The 17,969-nt window shown below is 48.5% G+C and overlaps 2 protein-coding genes across 2 annotated transcripts; one reads left to right on the top strand and one right to left on the bottom strand.

Moving 5' to 3' along the window:
- On the top strand, positions 300-1,865 carry IL23A (interleukin 23, alpha subunit p19). Its single transcript, NM_001130236.1, has 4 exons — positions 300-470; positions 687-788; positions 1,457-1,603; positions 1,704-1,865. The coding sequence occupies exons 1-4, from the start codon at positions 300-302 to the stop codon at positions 1,863-1,865; spliced, it is 582 nt and encodes a 193-aa protein (NP_001123708.1).
- Positions 914-16,844, bottom strand: STAT2 (signal transducer and activator of transcription 2). Its single transcript, NM_213889.1, is given in 24 exon segments — positions 914-3,032; positions 3,297-3,643; positions 5,001-5,058; positions 5,277-5,459; positions 5,638-5,774; positions 6,734-6,828; positions 6,976-7,028; positions 7,156-7,291; positions 7,394-7,492; positions 7,638-7,721; positions 7,815-7,862; positions 8,140-8,233; positions 8,736-8,756; positions 9,164-9,223; positions 9,435-9,527; positions 9,636-9,794; positions 11,742-11,890; positions 12,054-12,139; positions 12,563-12,638; positions 12,730-12,819; positions 12,995-13,090; positions 13,418-13,571; positions 14,494-14,637; positions 16,778-16,844. Coding segments are annotated over 23 exon segments (2,595 nt in total). The 5' UTR covers positions 14,625-14,637; positions 16,778-16,844; the 3' UTR covers positions 914-2,886.

Below are 17,969 nucleotides of genomic sequence, written 5' to 3' on the forward strand. Positions count from 1 at the left end.
ATTTCCCCTGGAACTGAGGCTGCTTACCTGGGCTCTCCACGGAGGGGGATGATGCAGGGAGGGGAATCCCACCTGCTGTGAGTCACCTGCTAGTATAAAGGGCGGGTTTTACGATGCAGGGACCTTAAAAAGAGACTCAGAGACAAGAGAAAATCTACAGGAAGCAGCTCAGAAACTCGGTGAACAACAGAGGGATCCAAACCAGAGGTGCGCAGAACAGGCTCAGAGCAAGAAGTGACAGAGACTCCACAGGGACTGAAAGGAACGGAACCAGCCAGATCTGAAAAGCAGGCAAGGAGATGCTGGGAAGCAGAGCTGTGATGCTGATGCTGCTGCTGCTGCTACTGCCCTGGACCTCTCAGGGCCGGGCTGTGCCTGAGGGCAGCAGCCCTGCTTGGGCTCAAGGCCAGCAGCTCTCACAGCAGCTCTGCACGCTGGCCTGGACTGCACATCTACCAATGGGACATGTGGTGAGTGGCAACCTCTGGGACCAAACAGAAGCCTATCTAAGCTCTCCAAGGCTGCAGTGGGAGACTGAGGCCTGGGGTGGAAGCTGGAGGGTTAAAGGCCATCAGGAGGTAAGAGAGGACGGGAAGCAGGGATCTAGGGAGAGTCACTGCCTGAGGATCCAGGTGGGGTTTGAAGGTACTTATTTCTTCACTCTTCCCACCCCTCTTCCATTCCAGGATCTACCAAGAGAAGAGGGAGATGATGAGACTACAAGTGAAGTCCCCCATATCCAGTGCGGGGATGGCTGTGATCCTCAGGGACTCAGGGACAACAGTCAGGTACTAAGATGAGGCTGGGCCACAAGGAAGAGGGGACTGGGGACAGAACTGGACCCCAAAGTGACTTAGGAAAACTTCTGTCTTTGTCCATTCAACCTGCTAAAATAACAAACCAAAGACTGGGTAGTTTATAAACAGACATTTATTTCTCAGTTCTGGAGAGTGGAGATCTGAGATCAGAGTGCCAGCATAGTTGAGGGCCCTCTTCCAGGATGCAGAGTTCTTGTATTTTAGGAAGTTCTGTAGGTCTCTTCTATCTATCTATCTACCTACCTACCTATCATTTATTTACTATTATTGTTTTTTGGCTATGCCTGTGGCATGTGAATGTTCCTGGGCCAGGGATTGAACCCATGCCACAGCAGCACCCTGAGCTGCTGCAGTGACAACACTTGATCCTTAACATGCTGCACCACAAGGAAACTCCCTGTGGGTCTCTTATAAGAGCAGTAATCCTTCTCACGAGGCCTCCATCCTCATGACCTAATCATCCCAAAGGCCCCACCTCCTAATACCATCACACTGGGGGCCAGAATTTCAATGTATGAATTTTGTGGGGATGCAAACATTCACATCATAGCCGTGTTTAGGAATGGCAAGAATCAGATGGGTCTTCAGCAGATGCAGTAATTAGAAGGTATTTTTCTTTCACTGCCTTTTCTCCCCAGTCCTGCTTGCAAAGGATCCACCAAGGCCTGGTTTTTTATGAGAAGCTGCTGGGCTCAGACATTTTCACAGGGGAGCCTTCTCTACACCCTGATGGCTCTGTGGGCCAGCTTCACGCCTCCCTACTGGGCCTCAGGCAACTCTTGCAGGTATAAACTAGGGGCCTGGAGCGGGGGGTGGCTTGCAGGTGTCAGAGACAGTGCCTGGGGGGTGAAGGATCCTCTCTACTAGTGTCCTGTGTCCTTTCAGCCCGAGGGTCACCACTGGGAGACTGAGCAGACGCCAAGCCCCAGTCCCAGCCAGCCCTGGCAACGCCTCCTTCTCCGCCTCAAGATCCTTCGCAGCCTCCAGGCCTTTGTGGCTGTAGCTGCCCGGGTCTTCGCCCATGGAGCAGCAACTCTGAGCCAGTAAAGCCAGCAGCTTAAGGATGACACCAAGACCTCCATTGCTCAGCAATGCTAAAATGAAGCTATGAGCCAACAAGTTCATCAATCCATTAATTTTAATGGGACTTGCTCTGTTGAAAACTTACCTACACTGACTGATTTATGATGCTGACCTAGGACAAGGTTGAATATTTATTAGATGGGAAGGGAAATTTGGGGATTATTTATCCATAGCAGCAGTTTGGGAAGGAAGATTATTTATTATATTTATACTGAATTATGATGTTTTTCAATAAAGACTTATTTATGTGGATATCTAAGTCTAATTTCTAGGTTTGTTGGGAAAAAGAAATAGAATGGAAAAATAGGGCCAAAGGACTACAAAATGTATCCTTCTACTCTGCAGGGCTATGGCAGAGAGGGATCTTTCCTCATGATCCCCTGGTACATAGCGTAATTGGGATCTTTTTGGCCTTAATCCCTACATGCCTAAGCAAGCTGAATGAGATTACAAGGGGTTGCAGTTGGGAAGTGGGGCTCCTAAGTGTGGTCCTTTCTCACTCCATGACCCAGAGATTTCTCCCTTGCTTTCCGGGCCAAGAATGTATTTGACCAAAGACGGAGTCCCAAATCACTGCAGGATCAGAAGTCACAGCTGTTTTGAGCAGAAAAGCATTCCAGGAAGATGAAGTGGGCACCAGGTTAACCTTGTCAGGTACTAAAATATTGGAAATCCTTTCATCCGGGAAAGAAGCCACTTCCCTGAACCCTCCAAGTGCCTTCTAACTGCCCTGGCCTGCCCCCGAATGCCTATACCTCCCAGCACAGCAGGCAGCCTCTGGGCTCCTAGTTGGAACTACAGCCAACATCTGTTCTAATTCACTGGCACCTCTTCCTTACCCATGTTATGCTTCTACCTCTCACTCCAAATCCCAGGGTTAACCCAGCTTAGAAGGGGCACTGATTTCCCATCCTTGGAGAACAACATCACGCTGTGAGGAGTAGGAGGGGCAAAATATATGGATAGAACAGAGGAAATATAGTTCCTAGTAGTCAGAAGGAATCAAGGGCCCATCCGTGTAGAAATGGCTCCGGTGGAAGACACAAGCTTCATCCACGTTGGTGTTCTGGCTAGCCAACAGTGGGTCACCATTTGGCATGATTTCTTCAATCCTCATGCTATTTCTGAAGACTGGATAGTCAGAGAAAGAAGTCAGGTCCTGATCTTAACAAGGAGTTCCCACACCAGCAGGGGAAGTAAGAGAGGAGGGCAGCAAGAGGGCTAGATAGGGCCAGAGGGAGCACTTAGGTGGGGTAGGGGTGTGTACATTTCCTAATAAAAGGAATCAGAGGGAAATCAGCCTCTCTCCAATGAGGAGCTTAAAGCTCAGTCTATTTCTGTGGTGGGTGAGGAAGCTGAGTTGGGAAAGGGAATGTGTCCCCTCTCATCACTTACTTTGCATTTCGTCAGTGTTCAAGTGTCTCAGATCATGGGGCAAATCCGGCTCTGGCACTGGCTGTGAAACAGGCTCTAGAATAGGCTCCAGCTTCAGTTCTGGTCCCAGGTTTGGCTCTGGGACTCCCTGCAATACCTCATCTAGTATGGGCTCCAGCACAGGCTCCAGAGTGGACTGCAGCATGGGTTCCAGTTCTGGCCCCAGGTCCAGCCCTGCCTCCAGCAGTGGCTCTAAGTCCAGGCCTACCCCTGGCTCTGGCCCTGGCGCCAACCCCAGATCCAGCTCTAATGACTCCAGATCTGGCTCTAGCTTAAGCTCCGGCGGTTGTTGCAGCTCATCCACCTGTCTGGATACCGCAATACAGACAAAGGACAAGGGCTCAGTTGTTTAGGTAAAGTGGGGAATCAGAGGCTATCTCTCTAGTCTAAAAAGGCAACAAAGCAGAGGGTTTAAGAACGAGGTCTTTGGAGTCGGGCTTACCAAAGTTTGAATCCTATCATTTACTAGTTGGGTGACCTTAGGCAAAGTGACCTAACCTCTCTGAGCTTCAGATTTATCATTTGTGAAAAGGGAACAACAATACCTCATTAATACTTGAGAGGCAGTAGGATGGTTTAAAAGCAGGGTTTTAGAATTTGACAGTGATTAGCCATGTACCTGACACATGTCACTTCACCATACTAAACCTCAGGTTTCTCAGCTGAAAACAGTGATAACATGGAGTTCCCGTCATGGTGCAGTGGTTAAGGAATCTGACTAGGAACCATGAGGCTGCGGGTTCGATCCCTGGCCTCGCTCATTGGGTTAAGGATCTGGCATTTCCACGAGCTGTGATGTAGGTCGCAGATGCGGCTCAGATCCCCCCTTGCTGTGGCTCTGGCGTAGGCCAGTGGCTACATCTCCGGTTTGACCCCTAGCCTGAGAACCTCCATAAGCAGTGGGAGCGGCACTAGAAAAAGGCAAAAACACAGGGGAAAAAAAAAAAAAAGAAATCAGTAATAAGAGTGTCTTCTGGCTCATAGGACTATTACAAAGATTCAATAAATGAGAAAATGAACACACAGCATTTATCCCAGTGCCTGACATATAATAAATGTTCATTAAATGTGAATATTATTACTGACTCAGAAAAGTTCTCAAAAGGATTAAATTTATTAAAGTTATGTATTTGTTTGGCCTCCCATGGCATGTAGAATTTCCTGGGCCAGGGATAGAACCCACACTACAGCAGCGACCAAGCCACTGCAGTGATAAGACCAGATCCTTAATTCACTACACCGCAAGGGAACTCCAAGGGTTAAAATATTTTTTATGTCCTAAAAAAAAAAAAACTAATACCATAGTCCCCACTGTGGTGCAGCAGGTCAGGATCCAGTGTTGCCTTAGCTGTGACCTACGCCAGATTAGATCCCTGGCCTAGGAACTTCCATATGCTGTGGGTGTGGCCACGCACAAAAAATCTAGTATCATGCCCACTATCATCAGTGATTATGCCTATCATTATCAGGGAACCCCTGGGAGACAACCCAAGGATGGCAGCAGGAAAAGAGAGAGGAAAGAGACTAGAAGAGCAGAAAAAAATCTGGAGGGCTGACGAGTGGGGGTCAGTAGGAGAGAAGGCCAGAAAGACTGGAATTGGGCAGGTCTGGGTCATGATAGCAGCCAAAAAGGGTTAGGGAAGATGAGCAGAGTTTGTATCTCACCTGTTAGAGACCACGATGAGCTTATGTTTCAGGTATTTCTTCCGTTCCTGGAGATTAGCTTTGGGGGACAGACACAGGAAGCGGGGGAGGTCAGTGGATTGGATGCAAAGCCCCAAGGTCCCCTAGTGCAGATGGCCCTGACAGTCATGTCTCCCTACTAGCTAGCCATATCCCAGAGACAAATCCCTTAACTTTTTTGGCTATCAGTTTTCCCTTGTTGAATGGAGGAGCTGGACTTGTGGATGCCTGTGATCCCTGTCTGTCAACAATCCTCACCTTTCTCCTGGTTGTAGCACCCAAAAGCCTCGTCCCGGGGGATTCGGGGGTAGAGGAAGCGCAGTGGGTTCTCAGGAATGTTCTCCTCAGTGAGCAGCTGGTACTGGCTGATGATTTTGGTCAGTGGGAGGGACTGCAGCACCTCCTTGGTGAAGGGTTGCAAGGAGTAGATGAGCACCTTGTCTGGAGAGCGGATGTAGGAACAGGCAGGCTTGAGGGAAGAGGCTGGGCCTGGGTGCTCCCCATCCTGGCCATCCAACCCCACACCTGCCGAGGGATTCAGGACGGAGCCGGGGAAACCAAAGGGAGGCAGAGGGGCAGAAAGGAGAGGCTGTGGGAATGGCAGGGCAGAGCAGCTGACCGTCATCTTGGTGTTCCACCCAGGAGCAGGTAATGCCCCCTTCCAGTGTTTCACTGAAGCGGAGCAGAAAGGTGCCAGAGATGGTCTTCTTCAGCAGCCGGCGCTCCTCGCTCCGGCTCACAAAGCCCATGATGTGTCTGTGGCACAGAGAGCCACTGTGAGTCCCTCCTGCCTCCCTGCTCCCCTTGTATTAGGGAGAGAGTGCCAGGTTTGCACCCTGGCTCTGTCCAACTGTTACAATCTCTTCCATGTGGGCCAACTCACTTCATTTTACTAACAATACCCACGTGCCAGGGCTGGAAGAGGTGTGAAGCTTCAGTGAGGTCACATGGATGAAAAGCCCCTTGTACAAGAGAGGCAAAGCGCTGCACGAATGGGCAGGCACTGTGGTGGAAAGCATGGGCGTGGGGTCAGGCAGGCCTGGGTTTGAAGGTTCGAATCTCAACTCCACTTGCCCCCCACCTTCTCCATAATCCTTTAACCTCTCTGAGCCTCATTTCTTCACTAGAGGGTGGCAACACCCATCACAGGGTTATAAGGACTGCATGAGAAAATTCATAAAGAGCACCCAGTAGGAGTTCCTGTCGTGACTTAGCAGTTAACCAACCCAACTAATATTCATGAGGACGCGGGTTCGATCCCTGGCCTCGCTCAGTGGGTTAAGGATCCAGCGTTTGCTGTGAGCTGTGGTGTAGGTCGCAGATGCGGCTCGGATCTCGTGTTGCCATGGCTGTGGCGTAGGCTGGCAGCTGCAGTTCCATTTGACCCCTAGCTTGGGAACCTCCATATACTGCTAGTATGGCCCTAAAAAGACCAAAAAAAAAAAAAAAAAAAAAAAAAGAGCACCCAGTAGGCTCTGGGACACCATGGATGTTTGACAGATACTGGTTTTGGTTTTGAAACTATTACTGCAAACGTGAGGGGGCTGTGACCTTGCACTGGCTTTTGCTTTCTTCCCTATTTGCCACATGAGGGCGCACAGAGTCCACTCTCAAGCCCCAGAAAGGCCGTTGGGCCTGGGCAAGGGTGGGGATGGGGGTGGAGGTGGGGTGGGGGTAGAGGGATGGAGAGAGAGAGAGGCTGACCAAAGCCCTACCCATCTTTCCAGAGATCCTTCAGGTGGTCATGTACCAGGTCCAGAATTTTGTCCAGCCATGTCCAGAATGGTAGCTTGCCAGGAGGGCTCTCTCGCTGAGGGAGAAATGGAAAGACGGGAAGAGATGTGGAGTTGCCCTGGCTGTGGGGAAGGAGTGATAGGAAAAGGACTAGTAATTGGATGGGCACAGGGCGGGCGGGGGTGGGGGGGCAAGGTTTAACTGCACGGATGCAGGGAGTTACCTTAATGAAGTCAACCCAGGACAATGACAGACCCTCAGTGCTGGAGTTCTGCCCTGGGAGCAGACAGACAGTTCAGAGGACAGAATGAGGTGGGGCCAAGGGTCCTGGGACAGAAAAGAAAAGACGGACAGGACAGGGGCAGGCTGAGGCTGGGGAAAGAGAAAAGAAGGAGGTCTGTACCAAACAGCTTGTCCCTCAGCATGCCTAGTTGGTCTGAGTTGAGGCCTTGGCCAACGTGGGAGGAGAACTGCCAACTGAGAGCAGGGCCCAGCAAGTTCCAGGGGGCCTTGGGGGGGCTGGAGAAGAACTGCTGATTCTGCAGAGGTGGAATGGGACAGGGTGGCTCAGAAGCGGTGCCCTGGTACCAAGCTTCCATGCCCCACCTCGCCACCCTTCACCTGTTGGCCGCGCCTCCTACCTGGGGGTCTGAGCTGAGCAGATTGAACCAGAGAATTGAAGCCCAGGCAATTGAGAGTTGGTTCATGTTAGAAATGATCACCACAGGGAGGGTGTCCGTCTGGGGAGGAGACAGGAATCACAGAAGAGGGGATGTGATGTTTTTAGCTGCAGACACCTGATAAGGGCCAGATAACATCCCACCCGAGAGGCTTTTGCTTAACCCCTCCTGGTGTCCTCCCCCAATGCGCTTGTTTTTCACTCACTGTCAGTTCCTGCTTCAGACCCTGGTAGGTGTATTTGACCGTGAAGCTGATTATGTGTAGTTCCTCTGTCACGCCCAGTGGCCCCTGGGAAAGCAGAAGCTGCCGTGATCAGAGTGCCCTTCCCCAAGTTCCTCCTACCTCCCCTCCCCCCCACCTCCGCTCCGTTGTTGCCCTCACCTTATTGTTGCCCTTTCCTGCACCACCTGAACGCTGCTCCATCAGTGTCTGTAATTACAGAGGAGAGACAATGCCAGAGCAGGGACCCCAGGTTCCCTGGAACCCCTGCTTTGCCTTTAGGATTTTCCAAGGCCCAGGAACTACACTCAGCCTGTTACACTGGACAACAAGCTTAAGATACCATCTCCCTCTTTTTTTTTTCCTGGCCACACCCACAGCATGCAGAAGTTCCCAGACCAGGCCTTGAACCCGCGCCACAGCAATGACAATGCCAGATCCTTAACCCACTGAGCTATTAGGGAACTCCGATACCGTCTCTTCTTACCAGATAGCCGAAGTCCCAAATTAAGCCTTGACTCTGCCCTTTCTCAGGGGTCAAAGTCTTCCGGTTAGAGGTCAGAATGTTGAACTTCCGGAAACTATTCCAGGAGGAAGAAGATATATGGAGGTCAGGAGCAGTTATTCTAAAAACTCAGCAGGAAAATGACAAAAGTTCCACTTCATTTTTTTTTTTCTATTTTTGTCTCTTTATAGCCATACCCGCAACATATGGAAGTTCCCAGGCTAGGGGTCAAATCAGAGCTGCAGCTGCTTGCCTACACCACAGCCACAGCAACACCAGATCTGATCCTTGTCTGCAACCTACACAGCAGCTCATAGCAACGCCGGATCCCCGACCCTCTGAGGGAGGCCAGGGAACATCAAACCCTCAACTTCATGGATACTAGTCAGGTTCGTTACCTCTGAGCCACGACAGGAGCTCCGAAAGTTCCACCTCATTTCAGACCTCCCCTTCTCCCTCTGTCCATACACCACCCAAATCAATCTCCTCATTGTTTGCGGCCCTGACAGGGTTGCCACATGTGATTGTGCAGGTCACGCACTGCACAAATGTTTGCAATGTCCCCATCAGGCACCTACCCTTGTGATTTGGGAGGATTCCTGCAAAGAAATTAAAAAAAAAAATCACTGGGAAGCAAAATAGTACAGATGTTAGGAATTTAGTCTTCAGGATCAGACACACCTGGGTTCAAACCCAAATCTACAGCTTATCAGCTATGTGGCCTTGCACTAGAGACATAAATTCTCTGAACTTGTTTTCTCATATTTGAACAGTGCATTGATAGTACCTAACTCATGGGGTTCCTATGACAATTAAATTGGGTACCTGACAAGCTACATATCACATAGGAAGTACTCCACAAAAGGGATGAGCTATTTCTATGAGGTAGGAACGGAAGGGGGAAGAACACAGGCCCAGGGCCCTACCATGAAGAGTAGGTGTCTTTTCCACCTCACCACCCATGTCCTGGCCACCCCTTGGTCCCATCCTTCCCTGCCCAACTTACCTGTCAATGGAGACTTCTGCAGTCAGTGACTCATTGCCTTCCTGGAGTCTCACCAGCAGCCTGCAGGGGAGGGAGGTGGATGGGGGAAAGTGGTCAACCTCAACCCCCTGGGATAAACCTTATCTTGAAAAAGATAAGGGAGGAGATTAGAATAAGTGGATTGAGGGGGGAAGAGAGAAGAAACAGCCAGGAGTGGGAAGATCTGTAAAGCCAGAAAACAAACAGTGCCAGGGCTAGAAAAAGGAAGCAGGAATAATTCTGAAACGCCAACCTTGTTCGGACAGTGAACTTGCTCCCAGTCTTGAGGATGAGGGGTCGATGTGGAGTTTGAGGCATACAGGGCTGGGTTTCTACTATAAAGGCTCTGGGGAGAAAGATGTGGACAGAATATATACAGGTCAGTATCTGTAAGAATGGCTCCCCTTGTTCCCTCCCTCTGGCCTCCCTCAAGGTCCTTCCCTGGCCTCTAGACCTGTGGAGCAGGCGCTGTAGCAGCTCTGTGACCTGGGCCTTCAGCAGGTCCACCCCTTTGAACAGAAGGTCCTCATCATATTTAACCACGCTACTCAATCCCTTCAGCTCCTTCAGCAGCTGCCGCAGGTGAAACAATAGCTTTGCTTCAGCTGTGAACCTGGGTGAGCGAATCCAAGGAACAGAGACTCCATGAGTTTCCTAGAATCCTCAAACAGGCTCCAAGAGCTCCTCTTTAACTAGGTGGACAGTCAGAAATTGATTAGGACACACACAAAAAGAATCCAGGAAACATATGCACGATTATTCAACATTATTCATAATTCAAGGAATGAAAATCAAAGCTACTTTCACATGTGAAATATTTAACATAGTAAAAACTTTTTTTTTTCTTTTCATGGCTGCACTTGTGGCATACGGAAGTTCCCAGGTTAGGGGTCGAATTGAAGCTACAGCTGCCAGCCGACACCACAGCCATAGCAACACAGGATCTGAGCTTCATCTGTGACCTACACCACAGCTCACAGCAACGCCAGATTGCCAACCCACTGAGTGAGGCCAGGGATCGAACCTGCATCCTCATGGATACAGCTGGATTCGTTTCCGAGGTGCCACAATGGGAACCCCCTACATTTTTAATAGTTTAAATTATAATAAATTTTCTCATGAGAAAATATTTAAATAATAGTTATCTTTCAAATATGCTGAAGGATACTTTAGTTATTTTTTCTGTCACAATAAAATTAATATAAAATAGTTTACTGGAAAACAATAGCAAGAAATTAAAGACAACTTAGGAATTCCCCTGCAGTGCAATGCGTTAAGGATCCTGTGTTGTCACTGTAGCAGTTTGGGCCCCTGCTATGGCTCAGGTCTGATCCCTGGCCTGGTTGCATGCTAGCTGTGGGTGTGGCCAAAAAATAAATAAATGAATGGATGGGAGTTCCCACTGTGGGAAAATGGGATCAGTGGCATCTTGGGATCACTGGGATGCAGGTTCTATCCCCCGCCCAGCACAGGAGGTTAAGGATCTGGTATTGCTGCAACTGTGGCTTGGATCTGATCCCTAGCCTGGGGAACTCCATGTGCTGCAGGTGGCAAAAAAAAAAAAAAAAAAAAAAAAAGGAATGAATGAATAAAATTGTTAAAATAAAAAAAAATAAAAACAACCTAAGCATTCAAACATAGTTCATTAAATTATATTACTTCCATGAAGGGAGCTATGATACAGCCATTAAAAGTAGATATAACAGGAGTTCCCATCGTGGCGCAGTGGTTAACAAATCTGACTAGGAACCATGAGGTTGCAGGTTCGGGTCCTGGCCTTGCTCAGTGGGTTAAGGATCCAGCATTGCCGTGAGCTGTGGTGTAGGTCGCAGACGTGGCTCGGATTCTGCGTTGCTGTGGCTCTGGCGTAGGCCAGAGGCTACAGCTCCGATTCGACCCCTAGCCTGGGAACCTCTATATGCTGCAGGAACGGCCCAAGAAATGGCAAAAAGACAAAGAAAAAAAAAGTAAATATAGCATACTGGTAAATAAAACAAACAAACAAACCCACAGGTCTCAAAATAGTATGAATAGTATGATTCAGTTTTTTCTTCTTTCTTTCTTTGTTGGCCACATCCACAGCATGTGGAAGTTCCTGGGCCACGGAGTGAATCTACATGACAGCAGTGACAATGCCAGATCCTTAACCCACTGAGGCACCAGAGAAGTCCCAATTTTTGTTTAATGATATTATAGAAACTTTCTGGGTATAATAATAATAATAAATAATAATAATAATAATAAAATAATTGGCATTATTTGCACTAAAAAAAAGTTAAAAAGATATTTCTCAGGTGATTAAACAGGAAGGAGAAACTGGATTATGGATTAATTCATTGCTTTCCCCAAAGCAAAGACTGGGCTCTGGGCTCCCTGGGTGGTGAGAATGAAGAGCAGAGCAGAGCTGCAGTCAGATAAGGGAGCTGGGTTCATTCTGGGAAGCAGAGATTAAGGAGGGCAATACTTCTTGTCATATACAGGGCATTATATCCTACAAAGCACAGGGGGGTAGTTAGGAATTAGGGCTGGGTGAACGCGACGGCGGGCAGGTGCCTCTCACCACTTCTCCAGCTGCTCCAACTCTCCATCCATGGGGGCTCCAATGCAGGCTTTCTGCTGCTGGACTTTCCACTCCTCCAACTTGGGCAGCAATAGCTCGATTAGGGTAGTTAATCGGCCTAGCAGTGCCTTGGAGGCATCCAGCACCTCCTAGAAAGATGTAAAGTGAGTACCAAGAGCTTCTCACCATCACCCGCCACCAACCAACTAAGGATGAAGAGACAAAGAAGCCTGGGCTAGGAGACAAGAGCTCCCAGATGCCTCCTTTTCCCCAGTTTCCTGCTGCCCACTCCTTCTGTCCTCTGCTTCCCACCTTTCTCCTTTTGTCCAGTTCATTGAGAGTTTCCTGTAGAACTTGCTCCTGTCTGGTCCGATGGGGGTCCAAAGAGTGTGTCTTCGCTGGATGGCAGGAGCAGGAGTGAGACAAGTACTCAGATCTAGGGATCCTCCCCCGCTCCTTCCCAACCCAGACCTCAGTGAGAGTCAGGAGGGGGGTAGAAGAAGGGGAAAGCAAAGCGCACAGGCACCTCTGGGCTTTCAGGTGAATTCTGAATGGTCTTGCTAGAACCAGAAGTCCACTCAGTCTGATAGGGCAGTTTCCCAAGCCTCTCCTCCAACATTCACTAGCTGTTGCTCAGCCACACCTCCAGCCTGACCTCTGCAATATATCCTAGCACTTCCCGCTTTGCATGGCAGCAGGACCATAACCACTGAGATGTAGCCAAAGGTGAGTATTGCTTACTGGAGCTTTTCCCTTCTGCTCTAGTCTATCCTTGGCCTCCCAGTAGGCACCTTATTCCCACCCCTCAATGTACTTCCTACCTGAGGCCTTGATCTTATATCGAAAGCAAAAGATATCCTGCTGGTCTTTCAGCTGGCTGATGGATTTCACCAGCTTCTGCAGAGGAGATGAAACCCAGATGAGGCTGCTTCTGTGGGAAGAGGCAGGCTGAGTCCTGCCCACCCTGGCTATTGCCACATCTACCAACCTCCATCATAGCCCTTAATTCCAGGATCCGGGACTCAATCTCATGCTGCTGGTTCTCCCCAGGTGCTTCAAGGGCTGGCTCTTGTTGCTCCTGAAATAAGAGGTTCTGAGCACATTTCAATGCTGTCCTTTCCCCCCTGAAATCCAAGCCTGAAATTATACCATAGGATGTGGAGGGATCTTGTTCTGAGATACATTTCCTGAGTCCTTTGCATGGTCCCTCTCTAATCCAAGTGCTTTCAACATCACCACCAAATTGTTCTCACCAACTGAGCCCTCTGAGCCTGGATCAAAATTCTTTTTTCTTCCAAAAGAAGATTAAATATCATCTCAGCCAACCGAGTAGGGCCCTGTGGAATGGCCTGCCAATAGGGGAAGAGAAAGGATTGATTTAACTCAACTGCAATGAACTACCACCTCAGATCCTCCCCACCAGTGACCTCAGTATTTCGCCCTCCTTCAGGGTCCCAAGCCTTGAAACACTGGTGTCCCAAATTCTAGCCTCTTCTGAACAGGGTCATCTAGACTCTGCCCGTCTCTCTGCCAAGTCCACACTCTGTCCCCTTTTCTCCAGATCTTTCCCTGGCCCTTTGAACCTCCAGGTCTTGTTCCATGGTCCATACCCTAAAACATACTCCTCTACGCTCAGTTCCCATTCATATTTTGTTATTCCCAGCTCCTCCAAGTACCTGAATGTCCCGATAGAATTTTCGCAAGTTGTGCTGTAGCAACAAACACTCAGGGTCCTGGCCACAGCGGCCACAGTCATAGTTCAGTTGGTCCAAGAAGTGGAAGAACAGCATGTTAGCCTTGGAATCATCGTTGCCCAGTGCAGCTTCCTGCCTGGAGACCAGGAAGGACAAGGATTAGTATCTCTGCAGGATTTTTTTTTTTTTTCAAATGGCTGCACCTGCAACAAATGGAAGTTCCAGGCTAGGGGTTGAATCAGAGCTGCAGCTGTGGGCCTATACCACAGCTACAGCAATCAATGCCAGATCTGAGCCACATCTGCAACCAGCCTATGCTGCAGCTTGTGGCAATGCCAGATCCTTTATTTATTTATTTATTTATTTTGTCTTTTTGCCTTTTCTAGGGCTGCTTCCCGTGGCATATGGAAGTTCCCAGGCTAGGGGTCTAATCAGAGCTGTAGCCGCCAGCCTATGCCACAGCCACAGCAATGCGGGATCTGAGCCGCATCTGCAACCTACACCACAGCTCACAGCAATGCTGGATCCTTAACCCACTGAGCAAGGCCAGGGACCGAACCTGCAACCTCATGGTTCCTAGTCGGATTTGTTAACCATTGTGCCATGATGGGAACTCCAAAGCCAGATCCTTTAACCCGCTGAGTGAAGCCAGGGATCAAACCCTCATCCTCATGGATACCAGTTGCACTCTTTTTTTTTGGTCTTTTTAGGGCCAAACCTGCGGCATATGGAGGTTTCCAGGCTGGGGTCCAATCAGAGCTGAAGCCACTGGCCTACACCACAGCCACAGCGACACCAGATTCGAGCCATATCTGCGACCTACACCCCAGCTCACGCCAGATCCTTAACCCTCTGAGCAAGGCCAGGGATCGAACCCATGCCCTTGTGGATACTAGTCAGGTTTGTCAACTGCTAGCCATGATGGGAACTCCCAGGTTGCTACTATCTTGAAGCCTTCCAAACCCTTCCCTCCCTCAGTGTCTCCAGGATCCTGGAGACTTAGAGGAAAGAAACCACTTTCCTCATCCCCCTCAAGGGGATGAGGCTGAAGGCCTCACCAGTTCTGGTCTTCAATCCAGACAGCTAAGTACTGTCGAACATCCACTGGCAGGAGGCTCTCTGAGTAGAGCTGGTGCAGCTGATCCTGAAATGGGCTGTCAAGATTCTGCAGCATCTCCCACTGCGCCATTTGGCCTCTGAATCTGAAGGATGCAGGTTCCCAGTTGGAAATTTTGTTGGATTAAATCATCCAGTCTCATTATTTTTTTTTCTTGCTTTTTAGGGCCACACTTACGGCATATGGAAGTTCCCAGGCAAGGGGTTGAATCCGAGCTGCAGCTGCTGGCCTGTGCCGCAGCCACATCAATGCCAGATCCGAGCCACATCCATGACCTACATCACAGCTTATGGCAACGCCAGATCCTTAACCCACTGAGTGGGGCCAGGGATCAAACCATATCCTCATGGATACTAGTTGGGTTTGTTACCACTGAGCCACAACAGGAACTCCTCATGATTATTTGTTATATAAATTTAAAACATTTTAATTATACAGGTAAGAAAAAATACAGAAAAAAAATTAAAGTCTAGATTAATCCCACTCCCAATCCTCATCCCTTCTCCTCCCCTCCATAAGTAACCCTATTATCAATTTAGTGCACATTCTTTCAGGGAGTACTATTTAAGAGCTTCAATATGTAAGCCTTTTTGTTTCAATGGTACTTTTCAAACATAAAACAAAGTAGAGTGAATAGTACAAAGATCATCCATTTACCCATCATTTAGCTTCAACAAACATTGAATTTTTTTTTTCTTCTTTTTACAGCCATACCTGTGGCATATGGAAGTTCCCCAGCCAGGAGTCAAATTGCAGCTGCAGCTGCCAGCCTACCCCATAGCCACAGCAACACGGGATTCTTAACCCTCTGAACAAGGGCAGAGATCAAACCAGCATCCTCACAGAGACAATGTGGTGTCCTTAACTCACTGAGCCACAACAGGAACTCCGAAACATTGAATATTTCTATGAGCTTTATTTCATCTATTTCCTTCAATGAATTTATTTTAAATTTATTTGTCTGTGTTTGTATTCATTTATGCTGGAGCATTTAAAGGTCAGTCGTAAGTATTTATCTCAGCATTACCCTGCTGGCCCCAAAGCTTTATCAGGGGCTGAAACCTCCTTGGAGATAAGGTACATGCTATAAGCTGCTCTCCATGTTGGAAGGAGGAGCTCCATTCTAAAAGATGCTTAAACACTATGCAAAGCGTAACTCAACCCTAAGATTGTGACACTTTTACGATGATCTTTGTCAATCTTCAATTCTTCATGTAGAGTATCAACTCTGTGAGACATTTCACTCAAAAGTGGGTTTTGCCTGTCACCAAACATGCTGGGTAAGGAAAAAGAATATTTCTCTGTACCTTTCCCTGCCCACTGCCATCTGTCTGTTAGGAAATCAAAACTTATTACTGCCTGAGCCTAACAAAAAAAGAATCAACACCCACATTTGTGGTCTAAAAAAAGGTCACATGATTTTACTACAAATCAAATGCTTGGGGTGGAGAGATTCTTTTCCACCAGTATGAATATTCATGAGCTGCCTTTCTACTGGGCAGTAGGAACAGGGTAAGGAAAGGATTGGGCAGAGGCTCCTATTTTTCATTTCATTTACCCTTTGGTGGTACTTGACTTCTTAAACTGTGTACTGGTTTTGCTTCCAAAAACAAAGATGAGACCCCAGTTCCCAAAAAAACGAATCAGCTGGTATTAGAAAGCTGGTATTAGAAAGCTGGCAAGTAAACCCTAAGGCTTAAATATGAAAAACAAACCCCAAATATCTGGTCTTCCCAAATTGGTTACAAACACTGAGGTTAAGGGCTGTAAACTCTTTTTTTCTCCAGTAATCTGTCACTCTTTTAGGTGCCTATTTCCTGCTCAATAAGCTTTTCTGAAATGAACTGTGTGACCTTAGGTAAATCGGTTCACCTTTCCGTATCTTAACATTAACAAATAAGGATTATACCTTTAGACAGTGGAGTGTTTGTTTGATGAGGATCAAAAATAACACAGACCAGAATGTAAAAGCTTTGGCTAAGACAATGAACCAATGCAACTGATGCCAGGTTTTGGGTCTCGGAAGTTGCAGGGGTATTTTGGGAAGGGGAAGTTAGGGTTGGGGATCTAGGTTGGACAGGAGGATGAAGTAGCTGACAGCTCCCACTTCAACCTGGAGACAGAGTCCGACCCCTCCGGGACGTACATGCCGGGGCCTGCCTCCCTACATAGGAAGAAACTCATGCCTCCACCCACACCCCCGCGCGCCCTCTGAGGGTCCATACCTTGTTAGGGTCTCAGACCCGCTCTATGCCAGCAGCTCGGGTTCAGGCTTCCGGTCCCCAGAGTGAGAGCCAGTACAAGGGCCTCCCGCGCCGCCCTCGACTTCGGCCCGCCTCTCGGCCCCGCCCCCTTGCTGCAAGCTTGGGTAAGCCGCTGAACTCTGGAGCTCGCCGTTCCCAGCTGTGCACCCTGACACTGGCTGCCATTCAGCCAAGTTCTTCCGCAGGCTGTGAGCTCATTGGCGCTACCACGACTCCTCCCTCTCCGCGGGGCGGGACAAGAGGAGCCTAAACCACTCCTCCAGCTGCATTGATTGGTAGACATTCTCAAGTAAGCCCCGCCCCATGTCTGCGGGAGGGAGGTGTCCAACTAAAAGAACAGCGCAGGACTGAAACAGCTGATTTCCGAGAACCCACAAAAAAGCCGCGGAAGTGAGACTCGCTCATGCGCTCAGAGGCGCTAAACTAACAAGCGAAATGGATTTTGATTTTCATTACTTTGGGACAGGAAGGGGAGGGCTTAAGTAATAAGAACAACAAAAAAAAACTGTTTATTGATGGCACTGTGCTAAGCATTTACACAATGTATAATTTTTAATTTCCACAAAACTCATTGAGGTGAAAATCATTATCCTCACTTTAGAAATTTAAAAAACTGGGAGTTGCCGTCGTGGCGCAGTGGTTAACGAATCCGACTAGGAACCATGAGGTTGCCGGTTCGGTCCCTGCCCTTGCTCAGTGGGTTAACGATCCGGCGTTGCCGTGAGCTGTGGTGTAGGTTGCAGACGCGGCTCGGATCCCGCGTTGCTGTGGCTCTGGCGTAGGCCGGTGGCTACAGCTCCGATTCAACCCCTAGCCTGGGAATCTCCATATGCCGCGGGAGCAACAACAACAGCAACAACAACAACAAAAAAAAGGCAAAAAAAAAAAAAAGAAAGAAATTTAAAAAACTGAGTTTGGAGAAAGAAGTGAAATTACTAGCTAGTGATCAAAGCTCTAACGAGTAGAACCTGGATTCTAAGTCAAATCCTCTGATTCTGAACAACAAAATTTGAAATTCCTACATTTTACGGCACTGCCTTCCTCCTTGATAACAAATTAGATATATGGATTTTGAACACGCACATACAAACTTGTCAGAATATTAGATCTAGCCAATGTGTTTACCACCTTCTTTTATATCGCAGGATTCCCA

This window comes from Sus scrofa, chromosome 5 (genome assembly GCF_000003025.6).
Source record: "Sus scrofa isolate TJ Tabasco breed Duroc chromosome 5, Sscrofa11.1, whole genome shotgun sequence".
Classification (NCBI taxonomy): domain Eukaryota; kingdom Metazoa; phylum Chordata; class Mammalia; order Artiodactyla; family Suidae; genus Sus; species Sus scrofa.